The sequence below is a fragment of the Ursus arctos genome, unplaced genomic scaffold (assembly GCF_023065955.2).
Source record: "Ursus arctos isolate Adak ecotype North America unplaced genomic scaffold, UrsArc2.0 scaffold_3, whole genome shotgun sequence".
NCBI lineage: Eukaryota > Metazoa > Chordata > Mammalia > Carnivora > Ursidae > Ursus > Ursus arctos.
Genome location: NW_026622985.1, coordinates 60,816,535 through 60,839,939, shown reverse-complemented (window position 1 = coordinate 60,839,939; position 23,405 = coordinate 60,816,535). Strand labels below are relative to the sequence as shown.

Below are 23,405 nucleotides of genomic sequence, written 5' to 3'. Positions count from 1 at the left end.
AATATAGCAACATGGCTCTAAAGCCCAAAAGGCCCCCTTAAAGGACTAACCGTCTGGGTTCTTAATTCAAGGTCAGCATAATTACCAGCATTGGTTTCTTTTCCTTCTTTGTTCACTCGTAGCCACTTGAACATTCTCAATTTTCAGAATTAAAATCCTGGTTTCTGAAAAGGTTTTTACTTCAGGATTTAGAATTGGAGACAATCTTCACTTGTTCCTGAGGGTTATGTTTGGAGGAGATACCTAATTAAAATATCTTGGCACCTGTCCCCTAAGGCATTTTCCTTCCCCCTTCTTTCCGGCTCACATCTTTAGTATTTGTCAGATCCATATGAATGTGAGTGACAAAGAGCAGCAAGGGAACGGAAACTCAACACGGAAAAACTCCACAGAGAGCTGTTGCAACCATGAGGCTTGGCTTGATTTTATTTATGTAAGAAAAATTTATTGACTACCTACCAGGTTATTAATTATTAATTAGGGTCATGTATTGATGGGTGTTTACAACATTTTTCTCTATACCTTTCTATATGTCTGAAACATTTCATAATGAGAAAAAGTTTTCCAGTCAAAATGGTTTATCAATGTTCAACAAAAGCTGGGGAATAGTTAACCACTGGGCTCCTCTCATTTCATTCAGAGATGCCCTTTACAAGCTGGTGGTCAGACACTCAGGAGACAGTAAGTTCAGAGGGGGAGCCCTTCCACCTGAAGACTTGATGATCCTCAACTTTTTCACAAATACTTGCTGTTGTCCACATCCAATATTCATTTTTCTTCCACGTTCAAAACTTTTAGTTCAAAATCTTTAAACATTGCTATTTGCACAGGGAGAGGGGAGAGGACCTACTTTTATTGAGTGCCGACTGCATGCAGCTGGAATCATAATTGTGCTTGGTCTTCATCAAGGGCATTTGTCCCTCATCAAAGTCAATATTCATAGCCCATGGCATAATTAAAATAGGGGTTCTATATGTGTAGATATTAATGGTATTAACCCATCTTTTAATTTTATATGTACCATGGCACCAACATGAATTGCTAGCCTGGGTTATATATATTAAAGAGTGAAATATAACATTTTCATTTTGAGTTCTCTAACTCTGCAGGAGTTTGGCCTTGAGAACCCATTGAAAATATCCCATGTAAATAAGATGAGGCCACTACCATTGAAGCATTTGGTTAATCTCCGTTATGGTCAAGCATTCAATAAAATCATTGCTCGTCTATAGCCCACGGCCAAAACCAGAACACGGCAAATGGGCCATTTGGCTCATTCCCTATGCTCCCCCATCAGAGAGCTGCCTGCTTGGATTAGTAGGCTTCAGTAACCCTCTGCCCTTTCTGCCTTCTCTTTCTTCTAGGATTAGGAACGAAAAGAGTGTACAAAGTTTAGACTAGCCATGGATAAAGTACCTCACACAAACTTGGAATCAAATCACCCAACTTGCCAGAGTTGGTCCATGAGGAAGAGTCTTCGTCTCATTCACCATGGTCGGACATGATTAAAAATGCTGGGCTAGAGGTTATTAAGCATTACCAGGTAGAGTCCCTCACTCCTTGGATGAATCATGAGCAGTAAATAAGCATCCACAATTTTCCCTTCTGCTTCCCTCTTTCATAGACCGAACACCCAGAGAACTGGAAAGGGATTTAAAGATAATCTAAAAGAATTAAAGATAATCTAAAAAGGAACCAATCAGGAGAGGTCCACTGATTTGCCTTATCCCTCCTTTCAGTACAGGGGAAAATACATGAGATTATAAATGTAAGAGCTTTGCAAACTCCAAGTGTCTCAGATTTCTATGCAAGTGATCTCACCAGAGGCAGGGCGTCTCATTTTCCTGATTCTTAACCTTGCTCATACGCTATCCAGCCTCTTTGTGTTACAGATGAGCAAAAGTGTGGCTCCAAATGCTTCAACAGTGTGGACAAGGTCACAGCTGTACTTAGAACCCGAGTCCCCTAAAAAGATCTCTTTCCAAGGGCAGCGCTAAAGCAATGACCGGGCTACCTTGGGTTCCAGATATTAAGATATTTAGGACCCACGGAAAACAATAACAACCACATTCTCTGGTGCCCCAGCCAGTCAATATTATACTCTGTGCTTTATTCACTTTTACTCAATCAACCAGAGATGTCTCAGTAAAGAATCCAAATTAATACCTTAGCTGTCATGGATATAGGTAAAGGGAACACAAATGTTGTAACAGGCAATGACAATACACTGATTGTCAAAAATTTGGGGATTTGCTCTTGTCTATTAATAGTACTCTATAAAAATTAAGTAGTGTAGGTTATATAAAATATATCTAAATAAAGCTGTTGTAAAATTGATGAGCCCAAAGTCAACATGGCTTACTTATGAAATATAACACAGCACATCTTGAGAGAGAAAATGCATTGTTTTAAATATTAAGCCCTTTATTTACTACACTGTAGAACATAGTATTTTTAGACATCAGTGGGTGTTGTTTTGTCGACATTTTCATTTATTCAATTGAAAACAAAAGTCAGGAAGCTCACATGATGACCAGTAGTAAACTCCCAGTAAGTTAGAGTAAGTACAGAGACCAGTCTTTGGACTGATGTTAAATCAGCTGGTCAGTAAAGGTTTTCTGCATAATAATTATGACATACTAACAGTCACCAAATAGCACTGGGTTAGGCATCCTCTAGAAATAATCAATGATTTTCATTTTACACATGGAATAGTCACACAATGTAGCTGGCTTACATCAACTCATTATATTTGCCCATCCTAAATTGCTCTAAGATTCAGAGAAATGGCTACTTTCTCACATGTTGTGCAAAAGTTTCTCCCAATATCTGCTCATGCTCAATAAAACTAACATGGTCACCCAAACATTCTTTAATCTCACTGTGACATATAAATGGACACATCCATCATACACACATGTATAATTAGGTGACTCAAGGAATATGCAAAGATGGCAAGAAACCATTCAATTCTTTGGTTATGCTCGACTGACAAATATATATTTCTTGGCAACTAGCCAAACGGTTTTGGAAATAATATTGGACCATGACTCGGTAAAGTCTAACAACCTATTCCTTGCTTTCCATGCACCATTAGGGCCTGTCACCAATCACCAGCCATCTCTCTCAAGCATACATTCTTCTCCTTGGAAGCAAGCATGAAATGCCCCTAGATAACTTTGCCCTTCTCCAGAGAAACACATTTTCCACTCAACTGCAAGTCTTGATTCAAAGCTAAAATTAATGCAGGCAGGCAATTTGGGTTTCTTAGAAAACTCCTTGAAAATGACAAATGTCTGCGATGTTAAAGCCATCCAATATGTCTGCATGCTGCCTTATTAAATTACAAACACCTGGTTTATTTATACAATGTATCCAATGGCTTACAGGTTAGGATCCTAGAAATAATACATGTCTTATAGCAAAAAATATACATATAATAATCCACCTATAGTTCATATAAATGATGAAATGTTTCGGAATATATCTATATATCTATATATGTACACATATATACTCTGTGTGTGTACGTGAAGAGCCAGCACACACATACTACAGTCCTTCGTTGGCTCTTCCACTTCGGTGTCAGGGACACCAGGTTTCAAAGTCTTAGGAGAGAACAAAGGTCACCGCTGAGGACAAAGGACTGGCTTGATGCATCTTCCCCTGTGAAGGACCAAGTTTGCCGGACAGTGGCAGCCTGCAACGCACGGCTTATTGCATGGGCCGATCTCATTCCAGTTGTCACAGGTCTTGGCACATCCTGGACCACAGGTATCGTACACAGCCCCGTGCTTACACTGGGTGGCTGGAAAAAAAGAAGGAGACACGGGTGAGTGGTGGAGAAATGGCCGCGTCAGTTCAACCTCAGCCCGATGCCATTGTGCAGGCTCCTGTCACCCACTGCCCCGGCCCTTCCACAGCGCTGATTCACTTTTGCATTTTAACGAAGGACTGACCAACCTCTGACCTTCCTCAAACACTCTGGGAATCACCGGCACCTGAGAAAACAACATCAAAGATCCACCTGCTGGTCTAGTGAACTTCAAAATAAAATCAAATGGAAAGCTTGTTATTCCCAGAGAAGACAAACTGTGCATTAGTGAAGCTACCAGGAAGTCTATGAGGTTATTTGGTTATTGAGAACAGGCTGAAAAATCAACTCCAAATAGTGCTTAAAGCTATCAAGTTGTGATGACTAGGAATATTTTATGCAACCACATCAATATTCAAACACACAGAATTACACACACAGGAAAAAAAAAACCGTACCAAGGATACGTGACATATTTTAATCATAGTGATCAATTTGAGGCAAATTAGAGCAAGAGTGGGATAAAAACCAAGACAGGAAAAATGAGACGTGTACCTGGGGAGAGGGAAGTACGCGGCTGGCTGGCCAGAGACTCTAAAAACGATGACCTAGCCAAATCATAACCCATTTGCTATCTTTGTTTCCGTAGAGCTAAAATGATTCTGACAATATTCTGAGAGTTCCTGAAAATTCATGAATAGATTTGTCAGAAAAAATACTGCAAACATTCTGGAAGTTTTATGACATACAAATTTTCCTATCTGAGGTATTTCCAATGACGGGCAAAGAGGCCACCCCTCATCCTCATGAGTAGGAATGTTGACACACGTAGTAATTTAGAAGAGGGACTTTCCAAGAACACCAACAGCAGTCTAACCTTCATTTGACATTGCTCCAAACAAAATTAATAACAATGGAAGATGAGCCATTGAAATACCTCTACTACCGTTTACACAGTTTGCAAAATAATACCTCGTCAAGAATTACATTATTCTAAAACCAAAAAATTGAACTGGTTTTCAGGCGAGTGCGCCTTAAGTTCAATCTTCCGAATTAGACATTTGGAGTTACCACAGGACTTCCATGTTTGACCATATCTAACTTACAATAAGCTGACAGGAGTTCTCTTTGTCCCAAGTTCTGATAGTCAACCCCGCCCTTGCCCCTTTAGGCCTGGGAATGGTAACAGCCCCTCTGTTGTGAGCCAGAGTATGATATAATAAGAATAAATACTTAGTTTTTGTCCCTAGTTCCTAGCACACAGCTCCAAAAGTCAGGGGAATCTTCAGAGTAATGAGTGTCTTTTGTATGCTAATGACATGACTAGGGGACCCTAGATAGCTTCAGGATTGGGGGCTGGTCACCAGAAAGACCAAGGCATGATTAGAGGGTTGCAACTTTCAGGCCCACCACCAGATCTCCAGGAAGGGGAGAGGGGGTGGCTAGTGAGTTCATCACCAGTGGCCAAGGATTTCATTAATCATGCATAATGAAACTCCATTAAAACTCTTAAATGACTAACAACAAGGTTCAGAAAACTTCAGAGCTGAGGAACATATCGAGGTACTGGGAAGGTGGTGTCCTTCCTCCACTGGGACCGAAACCCCTGCGCAGGACCTTCTGTACCTTGCCGCATGTACCTCTCTGTCTGTTCATTTGTGTCCTTTAGAATAAACCAGTAATAGTAAATAAAGTGTTTTCCAGAGTTTTGTGAGACATTCTAGCTAATTGTTAAGTCTGAAAGGGAAGGGGGGCTGGAAGAACACCTCTCTCCCCTACTTTGCAGCCAAAGCAGACAGAAGTGAGGGTAACAAGGACCTAATACTTGCAACTGGCATCTCTAGTGAGGGCGGCCCTGTGACACTGAGCCCTTGAGCCTGTGGAGTCTGATGCTAACTGTGTAGTTTGTGTCAGAATTGAATTGAATTGTAGGACACCCAGTTGGTCTCTGGAATGTTGGAGAATTGGTTGGTATGAGAAAAACCCACACACATTTAGTGTCAAAATATTGTGAGTAAAAACAGTTCATTTCCAGGGCACTGGGCTTTTCTTTGTTATTTTCCTACACCCTATTTATTCTTTTTCAAGAAGTCCATCTATAAAACTTACCGCAATTAGTAAATTTGAGTGTGCCATTTGTTTTCTGGCTAGATCCCACGTGATACAGTAGAGAAGTAAAAAATTACTACTACTCATTAATGCTACGTTCCCTAACATTAGCTCTACCATATAACTTTATTAAGTTGTTTCAGCTTTTCATAATTTAATTTTATTCCTTACGCTACTCAGAACCTCCTCTAGGTAAGCCAAGCCTGACCCACCCTCTAGTACCATTATCTAGCTTGGCGAGTGTTAACGACCATCCACCCCATCTTCCCCTGTTCTAGACACTTCCCAACTTTTTCTCCCCCCTCTCGTATCTGGATGAGCTGTCCCCTGACTGTATGCTCAGAGCACCTGCTGCCCACCTCCGTTCCTGCGTTTGCAACGCGCAGTTATAATCATGGGTTTCCTTGTCTTCTCTCTCTCTCCAACTAAATCCAGCTACTAGAGGGAAAGACTATTTTGTTTCTTTATTTTCAGCAATCGTGTGCTGTTTAATACGTAGTAGGCAGTCAGAGGACTACTGAGTGACTGAATGCATAGATATATGGATGAGTGAGTGCGTAGAGCAACGTAACTCTTCCTTTAAATCTTGCTCGCTTTTCTGATAATCTTTTGGCTTTTGACAGATCCCTTCAGAGTTTTTTTCTTCTCTTTTAGTGGCTAACAGAATACCCTATATATTGTTCATGTCTACTAATTTGGAAAATCCTAGCTGAACGGCATATTCACACACGATGACTATATTCTTGTGTTGTTATGTTTCCACAGACCAGTGGTGTTCAAAACTGAAAACTGGTATCATCAGGGAGCTTCCTGATGCCTGACATTTCCCCCCTCCCCAGAAATCCCCTAGCCCGGGTAATTTTCCTATGCAGTCAGCATTGAGAACTTATCCTATAAACAACCCTCATATTCATGCTTCAGTCACTGCAGAAACTCATGCCTTTTCAGCAAATGAGAAAGCAACTGTTTCCAAAGTGGAAGTAAGTGCACAAAGGAAGCTCCTACTGTTTTCCATCATCTTCCCCCTAAAACCCTACCGGAGCTCTTCTGCAGTCTCAGAGCGCCCATCCCCCTCGTTGATGGATTCAGGTCATCTACATAAGCACCCTTAACTCTTCTCCCTATTGCCTCTCCTCCCATCTGCTCCCAGCCTTGACTTGCCGCTCCTGGTTTCGGACCCGTCTCCCCCAGGAACTTGCTCTATCAAGCTGGCCTTCTCCTTGCACATTTATCTTCTTCTCTGTTGGCTCTATGTTCTAAATACTACAAACATTTTCAGACCGATGCTAACCTTTGACAAAAAAGATTCCTTAACGTATCAGACTTATTTTCTTCTTCTTTTTACCTCTAAACCTCATAAAAGAGTTTACAGTCATTTCTATCTGATTCCTCTGCAATTCCTCAATATTAGTGACCTGTCTCTCTCACCTCCCACTTTACTGAAGCAGTTGCCACCAAAATTTTCAGTAATGACTATATCCACTAACACCGTGGTAAGCCCCATTCTCCCGTAACCTCTCCCTGAAATATTTGGTCTTACTGTCCACTTTACCTTACGACACTGGACTCCCCCGTTTCTAACACCTTGAGAACACCTTCTCTCCTGGGCGTCTTTGCCTGCTCTCCTCTTCCCCTTACGTTGTCTTCTCTTCTTTCTCTCTATCAGCTACTACGGTGTCATCTCCAATTTCTAGTTCTGATTCTCCTCCCACCCTCATCATTTCCCAAGTCTTAATTCAAATGGCGCCTCCTCCAAGTAGCTTCCTGGATCTTCCCAGAATATCCTTCCTCCCTCCGCGCCCCACAGCACTTTTCATGTTACAGTTATTTATTTTAATCCCCAGTTTCAGTGCAGCTGTAGTTCTTAATCAGAGATGCTTATAGGAGTCCCTTGAGGATCTTTTAAAAGGTATTATTCCTCAGCCCCATTCCCTAAAGATTTTTGCTCTAAGTCTACAGTGGGGCCCAAGTAGCTGTAGATTTTAAAAGTTACGGGGGTGCTTGTCATAGTTACCAGTGACAAGCACCCCGGGTTGAAGAGAGTGAACTGCTGAGGCCCTGATCCTGTGTCAGAGTCCTTGTCTACCATGACCCAAGGTTTGGGCACAGGGCCAACCACAGAGGAGCAGCTTAATAAATGTTAGTGCCTGTTGGATGATGATTTAATCTTAATGATGCTTAATCCATCATCTCATTTCCCAGTGTGGATTACATTTGGCTGGCCTTGAGTTCATTTTCCACTCAGCTGCTTCCAGAAAGCCTCTTTGAACTCACTTTACCCTCCAGATACTTTGGTTCCCTTTAAATTTTGCAAAGATCACTTGTAGTATGAAAACTCGATAGAATTTCCTTCTTCCCACCCATATTCTCTCCTTTTCCCACATGCTGTCATAGACATGAGCTCTCTCATGTCTCAGCCCCGCTCGGACCTCTCAATTCTTCTTTCTAGCTCTACCACCTAACTTACTGATGCTCTGCTGTGACATTTCACCTTCGACTAACTTAACACTTACTATTTCCTTCACAATCTATGGCTAGAAAGTAGAATGTAGATAATGAAGAACTACTAGAAAAAAAGGGGGGGATCTTTTTCATTGAACAAATACCACTTCCATTTCAGTTCAAACTAATAAACCTCTCCCACATATCCGCCATGTGGTAGGCATTCTCTCAGGCCAGGGAATCAAATGTGAATAAGATATCATCTCTGATCTCCAGTTACTGGAGTCTGGACATACCACCAAGCAGGTGAAGGTGACATGTAAACAGATTCTTAATAAAATGGTAGTGGTGCCTTAGTAAGAGCTACCATATTAGATCATGAGAGCAAAGTACCGTGGAGGAGTAAGAGGGAGACATCAAGTCCATGTTGAGGGTAGGTCAGCGTCGAGGAAGACCTCAGAGAACAGAGCCCACTTAGGTCTTAACAGGTGAGTAACAACTGTCAGACAGACTGTGGAGGGAAGAGCTGCCCGGGTAGAGAGAAGGCAAGGGCAGGATGTGGGCAACAACAAACTGCTTGGCTCCATCAGGGAACAAGGGTCTCAGTTTGGTGGGTGGGAGCAAAGGGGAGTCTTGGAAGGGTTTCAGCTGGGGGGTGGCATGATTAGGTTACCTTCAAACTGATCATCAACTTTTGTATGATCCTAGAAAGTGAATAGTGACTTGGACCCTGTTTGACTCTTCTGTGAATTCAGTTATTTCTCATATGTAATAGGCAAAAGACAATTTTTTTAAAACCTAAATGTGACTGATGTGCACATATGCATTTAAAAAAGGATTTGTCTGGTTAAATGAATTTTTTTAAACCCAGCAAACTAGCAAGGTGATTAGGGTTGACATGTATTTATTCTCAAGGGGGCACACAAGCAGCCACTGTGTAACGCATACAAGCAGCGTTATGTGTTACTGTACGTGGTAACCCATTAAAGCTCTCGGTGTTGGCTTTATCAGTAAATTCAACAAGCAAGGCTCTGCGCCCTCTGGAACTCAGCTGTCTCCATGTCCCCCTACTAGTTGTTGAAGATCACCAGATCGACTTTATCTCCTAAACTGTTACAGGAGGCATCCAGTTGGCCAAGGAAAAGCTCACTGTGTATAATGAAAGCAGTTGCTACAGCAAAGGAGCTAGAATCATCTGGAATGTGTAGAAAACAAAAACAAAAACAAAAACAAAATCGGAAAATGCTCACAGAACCTAGCAGACTAGCTGGTGTGCTACAGAAAGACACAGGGCACTTCGAATGTCCCAGCACCTTTCCCACTTACAAGACGTATTACTGGAAGTGCAGTGACAATTAACATCAGCTATAGGGAGGTGGCCAAAAATCTGCGAAGGATGGCAAAGTGAGACAGACGCAGGAGCAAGATGATAGCAAAGCTGAAGTCAGAGATTACCAAGCGACAACCATCAGTGATAAGACACAAATGAATAGAAATTGGAAAGATCTACATAGCAAATGCTTGAATAAATTCATTGATGCTTACGTAAATATGCAAATAAATACATATTCATATTCAAATATATTTTTTCCACAATGCTCTTGCCAGTCTCTTTTCATAACGATGGACAAGAGAGGCTGTGAGGCAAACTGACCCGGGTTTCATCCCCAACTTACTCGTTTTCTAGCTCTGGGACTTGCAGCAAATCACTTAAATATTCTAGATCTCAACCTCCTTATCAGTAAAATGTGGGTGATAGAATGTTACCACGTAGATTATAATGCAGATTTAACAAGATAAAATGTCATAGAAGTACTAGTGTGGTCCTTGGGGCAAAGGAAGTGCTTAGAAAATGGTGAATATTAATATAAAGGATTATTATTAAACTTTTATTACAGACCCTCATCATGGCCCTTTGCATAGTGCATTGTATTCAGGAATTCACAGGCTAAACCTCACTGCCATCAGCCCTTTCAGCCACACACAGACACTGCGTCGTGATAGTGCTAAATCCAGTCTAGCCTTGCAAGTGTCACTTGCTCATCCGGAGTTTCTTGCCTGGCTGGCTTTCTATCTGTTCAACTTCCAAGCTTTGTATTATGGAAAATTTCTCTCCTCTGTATTAAGTGCCCTTAAGTGCTGTCATAAGTCGAAAGATCTGGGAGCTAAAAACAAGGAAGGAGTATTCTTATGGTCTTCAGTATTTCCGATCAATGGGAAGTGGGCCGACTGAAAGATGCTGCATGTCTCTGTAAATTTATTTTTGATGTACCAGCCGCCAATCTACGGAGGCTCATTGTGTGTGCGAGTGTACGTGCGTGTGTAAAGGCTCCCCTGCAACTGCACAGTTGTGCTTCACTTCAGATGGTTCCATTAATTTTAAGTGGTAAATGGAACCTTTCAAGAGCCATATTCCTTGTCCATTAGAAAAGTAACTTTAGCTCCTGGGATTCGGTCCCTGAAATCGGGATGCTGGGGGAAATGTGTAGTCCTTAAATGCAGTGTGTGCACTCAGCTGGTGCTACATAGAGCTCTGGGCCAGGAAGACAGTGTTCCTAGACTGTGTATCTAATATAAGCCTTACCACAGCACCACCCCAGCTAATAAAGTTTATAAAGTCCTGCAGAGCTCTGAATCACAGAGGATGGATGGATGGGGCTTGCCTCCACATAGCTTACTCATTTTCTGGTAGATTCAAGGGAAGGAGGATTCAAAGGGGAGAAAGGGAACCAGGAGTATTCAAGATGCGCTGAAAGGGCTGGTCCCTCAAAAACATCACCCATACTATGCTACCCTGCACTGAGGCATTAGGGAAGAGGTAAGCCACTTCGTCATCTTTCTAGAAGCCTCAGCCACACCTTACTATTGAGAGAGGGAAACTGAAGGACTTCATAAAAATCTACTTTTTGCTCCCTCTCTTTCTTCTATTCTTGCTAGGACCTTCCCCTCCCACACTATACATGTCTTAATGTAAGTCCCCCTTACAAGGGGGATAATGATAAGGAGTTAATGATTTCTTTGGAGTCTTCTAGATAATATCTAAGGAATGACGGGGCGAGGTCATCACGTGCTTATTCCAGACCCCTCGTGCTAGACCTCTCGAAGATGCCAAGACACCCTGGTTCCAGGGAATAAGTGACTCATGCTGGACACCTGGACCCTGTCCTTGTTCTGACTAGTTCCTATATGCCTGAGAAAACATGTGCACCAGACCACAACTGTCAGTAAAGACTCCAGACCCCATGCAAAGATAAGACTCATCCTCCATTTCCTTTCTGAGTCTCCCAGATGCTGTCTGTACCTTCTCTCTACACATCTTCAATAAACTCTGCTCTCACTTCCTGATGGCTCACGTTTGCTTTCCATCCTGCGTGAAGCCAAGGACCTTCTTGGTTGGTCCTGCAGGATCCCCTCTGGGTCCTCTGGCCTGGCCTGCTGGCATTACTGTGAGTTATTTTTATCAATCAGTACTCCTTTGAGAAGGGCGGCATTGATAGACGCACTCTTGCTGTGGAAAGCGATCTCAGATATAAAGATTGGACCTGGGTTTGCAGAGGAGAGAGCAAATTCCAAAAGAAAAGTCACAAGAAGTTAAGGGGCTTCGTGCTTTTGAAGGACACGGACTAGTGATTTTATCAAGGGGCAGCTTGGAGAAGTTTTAGTAGCCCCCAAATACCTGTCATCCTACCCCCTTAAAGCCACCCAAATAGGCACAAAAATCAACTCTGTGGTTTCAACTCTGCTGCAGGTCAGAATCACCTGAGAAGGTTTTGTTTTCGTTTTGTTTGTCTTGTTTTGATTTCTTTTGTTTTAAGGTTTTGTTTATTTGAGAGAGAGTGTGTGTTGGGGGGGGGTAGAAGGAGAAGAGAATCTCAAGCAGACTCCATGCCGAGCATGGAGCCTGATCCGGGACTCGATTCCAGGACCCTGAGATCATGACCTGAGCCAAAACCAAGAGTCAGACGCTTAACCGACTGCCCCACCCAGGCATCCCTCACCTGAGAAGTTTTCAAAGATACACAAGGCCAGTTAAAGCAGAATATTTGGGCACGGGGCCCAGGCACGGGTTTCTGGTTTATTTTTTAAAACTCCCTAGTGACTCCAGTGTCCAGCCAGATTGAGACCCACTGGTCAAAGTAAACAAGATGGCCATGCACTGAAAACACAGCTTCAACGCAATTCTCCCTGACCCCTCTTCTAACCAGATGACCACTCGTGTCCTCCACCAACACAGGCATTCTAGAGTCAGCAGTGCCATGAACTGCCTTCTTTTCTAACATGAGAGCTAAGGTTATTAGGATTAGCGTAGAATTAGTACAAACTCCAGTCTCTTCATTCCAGGCAAATCTGGCCCTTTTCAGAAAACTGTCTGCCAACCCCTGAAGTAAGTGACAAATATTCAGTCATCTCATCTTCAAATCCAAATAGCAGCAGCTGCTTCTATGAGTTGGACACTCTTCCAGATGTTTCTTATATATAGCTCACCGATGCTTATCACTAATAGATATTAGTAGATATTATCGGAATAGATATTATTGTAAAATTCCAAACTATAGCGGGAATCTCTTTTCTTCTCTCCCCATACCCTGCCTCCATCTTAATCCAAGCTGCCACAGTTCACCACCACTACTGCAACAGCCTCCGGCCTGCTCACCTGCTTTCAGCCTGGCCCCAGCCCATCTATTCTCTCCACAGTAGCCTGGACACAGGGTGATCTCTGGAAAGCAGAAAAAGGCTTGCTTAAAGCCCACCAGTGGCTCCCACTCCTCCTAGAATAAAGGCTACTGGAAAAGCCCTGCACAACCCAGCTCCTGCTTCTCCTCCCTCATTTTATGTCCTCTTCCCCTTGCCCACCATGCTTGAGCCACACTGGCTCCCTTCCAGTTCGAGAGCATGCTATCTTATTCTGACTTCGTGGCCATCAAATATGTTTCTTCTGCATAGAATGCTTGCCCTGACTCCCTTTGATCCTTCAGGACTCAGCTGAAATGTCACAGCCACCGAGAAGCTGTCCCTCGTCACCACCTAAGCAGCCACGCACTCCCTCTCCATTTGCTTTCTACTGCTCTGCCTTATTTGTTGCCTTCATCACACTTAACATACTTAGCAAGTACTTGTTGTAGAGTGACTATTTTTGTCTGGTTCTCCTTTTGGACTGTGGGCACCTCAGTGACAAGGGCTTCTTCTCTTAGAGTCACCAGAGTACCCACTGTGCTCAGCACAATGCCCAGCACTTAGCCACTGGGTGAGAAATATTTCTTGAATGAACAAAGAAGTCCATTTTACAGATCTCAAATAAGCCAATTAACTCTCCCGAGATCAAAGAGTTATAACTAGGAATATAGAAATCTATCTCTCAGAGGCAAAAGAACATTCTGCTAGGGTTTAACAATCTTTCTCTTTCAAAAATATCGCACTTATCCTGAAGACCTTAAATGACTGTAATCATCATGAATCTTCTTTGCTCCACACATAACCTAAGCCACAGCTGTGATTGTCCATGTGCTAAGTACATCCAGCTGGTAGCTGGAGGTTGGGAGGATTTTGCAACAGTGGAAATCCTTAAATTGTTCAAATGTGCTTGTCACAAAGCATTTCTCTTAAGTGCTTTCTATCCTGCCTGGTGGGAAGCCCTTGTGTTTTATCAAGTTGCAATCCAGTTGGACTATTGATGGAATTTCCCTTTGGCCAAGAGGGCGGGGGGATGTGGCCGCTCACATCAGCAAGTCTCTTCCATTGCTATTTTGGGAGTTGTAGGGAACTTCTGATGGATGGATCCGCCAGGAATTTCTCACCTGCACAGTTCTGCTGAGGCTCCCAGTGGACACTGATGCCCTCTCTCTGGCAGGCCCGGGTATATGCCAGGAAGGACTCGCAGTAACAGTTTTTATGGACTGGACATTCACACATGTCTGTCACGCAGGACCTAAGGAACCCAACAGAAAGAAATGAACATGTGAAAATATCAAATTATCACACACCCTAAATGTGACTTGCAGAAAGGGGAGGGTGGGGGGATGTCAAACCTTGATTGGCCATTAAAGGCTGCTATTTTAGGTTAGAAATCTCAAAATGGCATAAAAGTTCAGCATGAAGCCTTCCTGGGTATCTCTGAGCAACGTGATATTAGGTTCCCTTTCTTCTAGAGCAGGACTGTCCCAGAGAACTTTCTGCAATGATGGAAATGTTCTACAGTCTCCACTGTCCAAAGCATCTCCACTACCCATATCTAGCTAGTGAGCACTTGGAATGTATCTAGTGTGTGTGAGGAACCAAATTTTTTTATCTGATTTAATTTTAATTAACTTACATGCAAATAATCAATATGCCTAGAGGTTACCATGTTGGAAAGGCAGCTCCTAGGCTATAGTCATCATATGAAATGCTGTCATTTTGTGAATAACTCTACTATAAGAATCATAGTCTCTACTACAATATAACCAAAATAGTGAGCAACTTGATGAAAGTATAAAATCCCAGGACTTTCTGAAGACATACAATTAAGAGTCACTTCTGCAGTAACTTAGAATCTTAGTCTTTTAAGAAACACTGAACCTCATTCTTTAGAATGTGGGGTGATGAATTCCAAATAAAGCAAAACTTTCAGAGTCCTCATTAGACTGAAAGATAAAGATTGAGCCAAGGTCTCCATAGCTTAAGTTTAAACATGGACGTGATGGGCCAGGATATCAGGATAACTGAAATGGGCTTAAATGTAAACCAACAAATTTTCAAGCACATTGACCTCCAAGCCACAGTAATGACCTTACATTGGTATGTCCTATTACCATTTACAAAGTGCTTCTGCTTGCGTCTGTTACCGAGCGCTGCATAGGACAAAACACAGTCCTTATATTTTCCTTTTTTTTTTAAGATTTTATTTATTTATTCGACAGAGATAGAGACAGCCAGCGAAAGAGGGAACACAATCAGGGGGAGTGGGAGAGGAAGAAGCAGGCTCATAGCGGAGGAGCCTGATGTGGGGCTCGATCCCAGAACGCCGGGATCACGCCCTGAGCCGAAGGCAGACGCTTAACCGCTGTGCCACCCAGGCGCCCCAAGTCCTTATATTTTCTAAATAAAGAGGCCACTTTACAAATGAATAGATGGGCCAAAAGTCCCATTAAAAAGTGGCAAAAAGTGAATTAAATTACAGCCTCCCACGCTCGGGCTCTTCCGGTTATGCCACAGAACCTTCTTCATCTTCACCTTCCCACAAGTTCACTCCCTCCCAGTTTGAACTTCACATCCATGCAAGAGGCCCTCAAGATTAAGAACATTAAACTATATTTTTCATACTCTTAACTATAAACCTTATATTTTTCATACTCTTGTTCAGCAAAACCTCTTCCTTACAGAATCTAATTCAAGGCTGAAAGCAAAAACAAATAATAATAATATTCAAGATTACAAACAGCACAGATGATCTTGAAAAGTGACCAGGATGTGCTAATCCAATGTGAACATGCCAGCATTTTCTCTTGGCGTGGAACGTGTGTACACATCCGATTACAGAGAGTGGCCAGCTAGCTCTGCGTAAAGGCTGTGCACTGCCTGCTCGGAACAAGAGTTAAATGCAGAAACCATATTAAAGAATCAATAGACTCACCAGGTACCCGTAAAGTTATTACAGCCCAACCCTCAAGAACACAGCCTCGGAAATATGAACTAACAGGGACAAAAGAGCAATTGTACTGAAACCTAACGAGCCTCTTCTGTGTCATCAAGTGAGAAATTATCTGATGACTGATACTTAAGACAGAAAATTATTTGATGACTGATACAGGACAGAAAAACGGATCTCTCTCCTCTGTAATAATAAAGACTGTATTTCTTTTTTTTTAAGATTTTATTTATTTTAGAAATAGAGGGAGAGAGAGGGAGAACGGGGTAGGGAGGAACAGAGGGAGAGGGACAAGCAGACTCTGCACTGAGCCCAACGTGGGGCTCGATCCTAGGACCCTGAGATCAGGACCTGAGCCGAAGTCAAGAGTCTGATGCTTAACTGACTGAACCGCACACGTGCCCCACGACTGGATTCTTCATACCTCCTCCCACCTGGGAACCCACGCTCACTTGCGAGCCCTTTCCGGTACCAGACACAGTGCTGTGTCTTTCAATTCGAGCAGAGCCTCCAGGCTTCCGAGAAAAGCCAACTAAAGCCTGTTCTTAAAACGGCTGAGGATGAACACTCCTCAACACCACCGCCTTTGCTGTTTTCATTTTCGTTTCAGACCAACCCACACCCATCACACTCCCGCTCAGACTCCACAGCGAGAGTGCGGCTGCTAGCGTGAGCCTCTCCTGCCACCTCGGCTTCACTCCCTGGGGACTTGCCTGGCCTGTGGGGTGTCGGTCTCTTGGGCACAGGTCCCACCGATGCGACGGGATGGAGTGGCACCGAGTGGGCCCGGGGAAATGATGGTACTCGTGTGGGAACGCGGTGGTCTCCGCATGAGGAAACACACCCTCTGATTGGAAAGAACGTCTAAGGCGACTCCGTAAAATTGTGTGGCCGGTACACAGAATTTAATTGGTTTAGGGTGGAAGAATTGTTGGTGAATGTTTTCCTTCTTTTCTCTTTCTTTCTACTGGTTGTCTTAGGAAGCTATTTATACGATTTAAAATAAACTAGGGACAGCTAAATCCAATTCAGCGCGGCTGTCAAGAGCAAACGTGGAAGCCCACATTTAATAACCACCGCGAATCCGCACTCCGTCTCCACAACAGGCCACTCGGGGCACACACACAGTCAGCAATGGGTCTGCCCTTCGAAACGAAGGAGGAGTTGAGCTTATTCTATTACTTGGCACTCATGAGGAACAACACTGGAGGAAAAAACATTTGTCAAAGCCACCCTTGGCTTGAAATATTTCACATATATTTAAAGGCTTGAGAGATGTGTTTTGTCACAGAAGTTAAAACTACAAGATGTCTTTTTTTTTCACTTGTCAAGTGATGATTTTTACACCAAATCGCACCCAGGTTTGTGAGAGAATGGAGAAAGCGAGGGTCCCGACTCGGCTGGCAGAAGGTACAATTCTCAGCTCTTCCGTCGCGCATTTTGCTACCGTTGGCCTGTGCGTGGCCTATGTCATTTAGTCCACACAGCAACGGGGTCTGAGGCCGGTCTTCTTAAGTTTCAGGGAAACAGGAGCTGGGAGGTGTTAGCTTGCTCAAGGCCCCAGGGCTGACTGCAGATCCGGAACTGCAAAACCAGGACTGTGATTCAGGTCTTTCTCATCTCAGCACCCATATTAATAGCAACTGCATTAGAAGATCTTTCTAGGGAGTAATTTGGCAATACTTATAAATAGCCCGAAGGAAGCTCCTTCCTTTGGCAGGGAAATTTCACACCCAAGAAAATAGTAATGCATGTGGACAGAGACTCACTATACAGGGGTTTTCATCATAATGCTATTTAGAATGAAAAAGAGGGCAGGGGATAACCTGAATTGTCTGTAACAGGGGCCTAGTTAAATACATCTAGGTGACCTTTATATCCTGCAGACGCATTGACGTTTTTTTTTTAATATGAGGAAACCTTCTGCAGGATTGATTGAAAAAGAGCAAACCCGTTTCCATACTGTGCGGTCACACATAAGAAGACAAAAATAACTGGAGACAGATACGCCCAAATGTTCACCGCAGTCAACTCGAGGAGGTAGAATTGTGGCTCTTCTTATTTTCTCCATACCTGCATTTTCTACAATAGACACATACCACTTTTCTAAAAAGATATAATCGGTGTATTTTTAAATCAACAAAAAAAGTAGCATGTGACATATTGGTATTTCAGTCAGAATGTAGGGACTAGAGTGAGAAAGTAAAGCATAAAGAATGGGAGGAAATTAAAATATCCATTCGTAGGTCTTAGTTATTAAATATTTCTCCAGCTGACGTTTTCCAGTCTGTGTAGCACAAGCCTCCTGACACAGGCTTTGGTTCTAGTCACTGGGTGTTATCCGCAGACTCCCCGCCTCATTGGTCAACTGACGCCATGGACCTGACATCCAGATGGTTGGAATGGATAACGGGATAATGGGGCACGCTTCTGCTGGAAGGAATTTATTAAGAAAAAGGAACTTACTAAAAGAAAAGTAAAGGCATCCTCAAATGCACTTCAAATTTCAGGGAGGGTTGAAGCTATTGTGATTCAAGTGTTCAATTTGTGTTTATCACACTTAATAGTTCAGTATGAGAACAATCTAATTTATGAAGAAGTGGAGTTGAATTTTTATGTGGTCATGGAAGAGTGTTGCTCTTTCCTTAGTCAGTATGCACTGATACTGCACATTTATATTCATTTTATAGGAAATGTAGGAGAATGTTATCACTTTTAGTGGTCAGATTTATGGCTTCGGTTTCTCTGCTTTCATGGCATGATTCTGTCACAGTTCTGTTCTGTTCCATGTTGAGTTCCCGTGCAGGAAACATAGGCGCCCATTGCTCCAGTGGGAAAACACAGGCTGCATTACAATAGAGCTTTTCTAGAAAGTTCTATGGGTAATACAGGATCATCGCCTGCCTGTGGAGCCCTTTGAAGCATGCCTTCTGTCACAAGAGCTGGTGAATGTATCTAGAAATGATGTTCTGATTTCTCCACCCTGCTCCTGGCACCTTGCCTGACAGCAGAGAGGTGCAGGCAGGATTCCTGCTCCTTGGGGCTCACGCAGCTGCGCACACCGCAGCGATATGGAGGAAGGATGCCAAGAGCTACCGCGTCGTCCTCCCAGGCTGCTGCCGTGCTGGGCAGCCCTTTGTCACTTACCAGCTGCCCCCTTGTCTCATCATTTCCTGTATGGGTGTCATGTCTCAGGAAGACTCTTCGAAGGCCTCTCCCCACCGCGCGCAGCACTGTACTGGTGTCGGGACCCATCTGGGATCTGTTCCCTCCCTGAAACCCAACTTATCACAATTTATCTGCAGGGAAGCCCCCATCAGCTTCTCCCCTCCATTAGGTGACAAACACTGCCTCCTGCCAAAGCTCTAGAAAGAAGCCACTAGCCCTGTGAAACTGTTTGAATGGAAATTTAAATTCATTATAATGAAATAAAAGCTTCAATTCCATTCCTTAGTCACCCTAGCCACATTCCAGGTGTTCCGTGGCCACGCGTGGTGAGGGGCACCATACTGGAGAGTGCTGATTTACACAAATTCCATCACTGCAGAAAGTTCTACTGGATGGTGGTACCAAGCAGCTCCGTCTGTGCTTGGAAACCATTCTTGTTCTCTCCAGAGAGATTTACAGATGTTGCGAGATCCAGTGCAGGCTCACTCTGGCTCTTCTGGGCACTTACAGAGCAAGTTCAAATTCATAGCTGCTAGCGATCTAGATCCCCCCTTTTTCTGCCCCACTCGCGTTCTTTCACCCAGTCAGAGGGAATGTCTCACTAGCCCTCAGGCTTCCTTCCACCTTGCCATGCCTGCCTTGACTGTGCTGCCTAGGCTTTTTCCACCGGAACAATCTCATGTCTATCCCTTAAGACTCAGTTCACACTCCTCCACGGTGCTCCCTGCCTGGCCCCTTCCTACTGGGTCCCATCCCTTCTGCATCTTTATCCTGGCACAGACCCTCTGAATCCTAATTACCTCTTTGTCAGTTTGAGAGGGAGGAACCATTGTCTTGTTCATCCAGCCAAGCACAGTGCCTCGAACACGCAGCTCAGTAAATACGGTCAATCAGCAGAAGAGTGAATGAGAATGGCCTGATGACTTTTGTCCAGCTTCCAGGGAGTCACAGCTGGACCCTGATATCTGCAGAGTGTGACTTCTGTCCTTGCCCCTCCTCCCTGGCCAGTGCCTAATGCGGCCTTGCCCCGGGGCTGCTCACCACAGCAACCTCTGAACGATGCTGCTTCCATAGGAACCTTCCATCGGTATTTTGAACTTCTTGCACCCCTCTCCTGTATCCTAGGGGACTTTCTTTTTAATTTAATGAATGGCAGAATAAAGGATCTGATCGGAGTAGTCTACTTGAATAACACATTTTCAGAAAAGCACATATTCAATATTGTAAGAACAACCTATAGCTCTTTGCGTTATTAAAAAGGCAAGCCTCCAATGCTGCTAAAATCAAAACATCAAACATCGCTCTGCTTCCTAGCAACAGCATACCAAGTGGTTTTCCCTCTGCTTTTTCTGGCATGCAGGCCACCCCTGTCAGAGAGAGGTAAGTGTTCATGCGTTTGCTGCCCAAACAGAGTTTTGAAAGACAGATATATTAACCATTGGGAACTCTCCACACTGCTTCTGGGAGACCAGAAGGGCAGGCCAGGAGTGACGGCAGCCAGCCCCATGTGGGAGCCAGAGCCAGAGCTTGGCTTTTCCCCTCTGCCATCAGGAGGGGTCCTTGGCCGTTCCGTGTGGTTCATGTTCAACGTGTTACTAATCCAGAAGATGACTAGAAAACCATGTGGGGGTTCATGGGGCTTTCCTTGCTTCATGTATCTAGGAAGTTCACAGAAGTGAGTGAAAGCATCTCAGGCTTGTTAGTGTCTGGGCATCCATGGGGAAGAGGGAGGGGAGAGGATTTGGAAGACAGTCCTGGCTGGGTGGACAGAAGTGTGTTTAACTATCGAGAGACTATTAATATATTCGCTTACACTTTTATCCTTGAAATTCTGCCCGGACCTCCCTAACCCGAGTTACATAGAAGTAACCCCAGGTTAGCAGCCGTAAGAAGGCATAGCCATGTCACATTATACCTAAGAAAAGGACTTCGTCCCTAACTCAGTAGTGGCTACCTCTGCTCTTCTCAATACCACATGGGCACCCTCACCAATTCACAAAAAACCGGGCATACTGGCCTTAAAAACAGGGCCAAAAGATCCAATAATGGGAACCCTGAGGTTGCTATATTGAGTTGTTAATAAGGGCAGGGCACACCTGCAGGCCAGCCAGCAGGGAGTCCGTGCTGCTCCCTCCAGGTCCTTCCTGAGCCAGCCACAATTTGGCACCACGGTGGCTTAAATATTGGTGAGAATATTTGGTATCAAAAACTGGCTTACATGTTGGCTCTGTGGTTGCCTAGATTTCCAGGACAGCAGTGCAACGCCAGGTATTTTTGGATGAGCTTATTTATTTCACCAACTCAATCCAAGGAGACGGGGCAGGACAATCTGGGAGTCTAGCTGCTTCTCTGGTTGGGGATACCCACCCTCATCAGATCCCCACCTCCACACTCTTAAGTGCCAAGAATGAATTCATTGAGCCCCTTTCATTTGTGGCACAGACATGAACAGAGACGGACACACCTTCAAACCCCAAATGACATGGCAAAGGCTGTTATGGGCAGGAAGTTAGTGCAAATGGGATACTGAGGACTAAGTCCAGAAGGCTTCACATGGTAGGAAAGACATGGGAGCTGGGTCTCGAAGGATGTGTAGAATTTTGCTTCATTCCAGAATGAGGAAAAGGAAATTTCAGGCAAAAGGAGAAGTTCTGAGTTTTCAAATCACCAGATCTCATGTTTGATGGTCCAACTTCCAATATTAAAAAACGAGACAAAAAAAGAGTCCCTGACAAACAGTCATACAACCTGTCGCAGAAGACCTCATTTCCTCACACAGCAGCCTGGCACGTTCTATTGTGAAGACATTTCTTTCTTCTAAGGATCCAAATCTTCATCATCACCAATGTGAACTCATAGGGGTGAGACATGGAGCCACAGAGTCAGTCAGCAAGCCTGTTCCCCATGATGACGCTTCAGTGATATTCCCCAGCTCCCCCCTCACCCCAGCCTCGTGTGTTCCTCAGCTTCTGACATCTGGTGTCCTTCCCTCTGTAACTGCTCTCTTTCTGCCTAAAAATCCAACTGCCAAAGTAACAGGGAAAAACCTACCAAACCATTTTGAGAATTATTCACAATGAACCTCTTTTCCGATGGCCTGCACTCTGTTCCTGTCATGTACACAATTTGCCTACTTATATGAAAGTAGTTCTGACTTAAAACCTAGGGACTCTACACTTTTACCTAATGTACCCTCTCCAGATACTGCACAATACTGATTGCTTTAACCCTCCAGGATTCAGTTCCCCAGAAGGCAAATGACATTACCTGCATGGCAGAAGTAGCGTGGCATAGGAGTTCCAGAAATGGTCCTCAGCTTGGACACCCTTCTAAAGCTAGAGATTGTTTTGAGGAATAAGATAGGAGGCACAGAGACCTCCTCTAAAGATAACAGTGCTTATGATTTTCCATAAATGCCAATTTTAACAGGAGTCCTTTGCACTTGCTCTGAGCAGAGACCAAACAACCATCACACATGTTCTGGAGCCTAAAATATGTCTCCCTTGATAAAGCCATCTCTCTGTATGTGGAGACCATAATCTCCAGGCTCATAGTTAAGTTTTCCTGTGCCTTAGGGTTGGGGAAGATGTGAGCACCATCCTATTTGCCCCAGGCTCCGGGGTTACAACTTTAAAGAGGCCAAATCCAGAGACTCTATACCACTAACATGGTTAGAGAATACTCCTCTTGGGAACAATGAGATGTCTTTGCTCAAGTATGAAACACTAGCTCCACAGAGGGGAAGAGCTGACTATGATTAGCAAACATTTGCTGGGCTGTCACTCTCCCAGGGATAACTCATTATTCCAGTTTGGCAAAGACAGCTCACAAGCCAGCCGGAGAAAGGGGAAGCCTGGTCACTAACCCCCTCTAGTGGCTGAGAAGTAGAGTGCCAAGTAACCTCAATTCATATTCCAGCATTTGCATCTTACTCCACTTATGGGGGTGCGGCGTGGGGGTGGGGAGAGCCTGGCTGATAAAGCAGAACATAAAAATGGCTGCTTGTCAGAAAATCAATCACTTTTCTCTTAAACATGTTCAATTCATCACCATCACGTTCACTGTGAAACAACGTCGAAGCTGGTTGGTGGACTATATCCCCGCGTAATCTAAGAGCCTCCTGGGTACCTGCCTCGGAGGGTAGGTGATCTGAGGCACTTCCTGCTAGGGGGCAGGTGAGCTGGAGCATCAGTGGGAAAAAGCCTACGTTTTTTGGTTTTTGTAGAATCTCACTTTACCTATGCACTG

The 23,405-nt window shown here is 43.9% G+C and overlaps 1 protein-coding gene across 3 annotated transcripts in view; it reads right to left on the bottom strand.

Moving 5' to 3' along the window:
* Nucleotides 1-2,403: 2,403 nt before the first annotated feature.
* Nucleotides 2,404-23,405, bottom strand: part of BMPER (BMP binding endothelial regulator) — a 241,060-nt gene continuing 220,058 nt past the window's right edge. For 2 of the 3 annotated variants that reach the window (XM_026509040.4, XM_044387486.3), the window contains 2 exons: nt 14,161-14,291; nt 2,404-3,808 (listed from right to left, as the gene is read on the bottom strand). In XM_026509040.4, the coding sequence (XP_026364825.3) occupies nt 3,627-3,808; nt 14,161-14,291 (313 nt within the window). In that variant the 3' untranslated portion in view covers nt 2,404-3,626. Of the gene's footprint in view, nt 3,809-12,220; nt 13,083-14,160; nt 14,292-23,405 lie in introns of those variants that run through there. The other variant, XM_057304229.1, reaches the window with a different exon arrangement.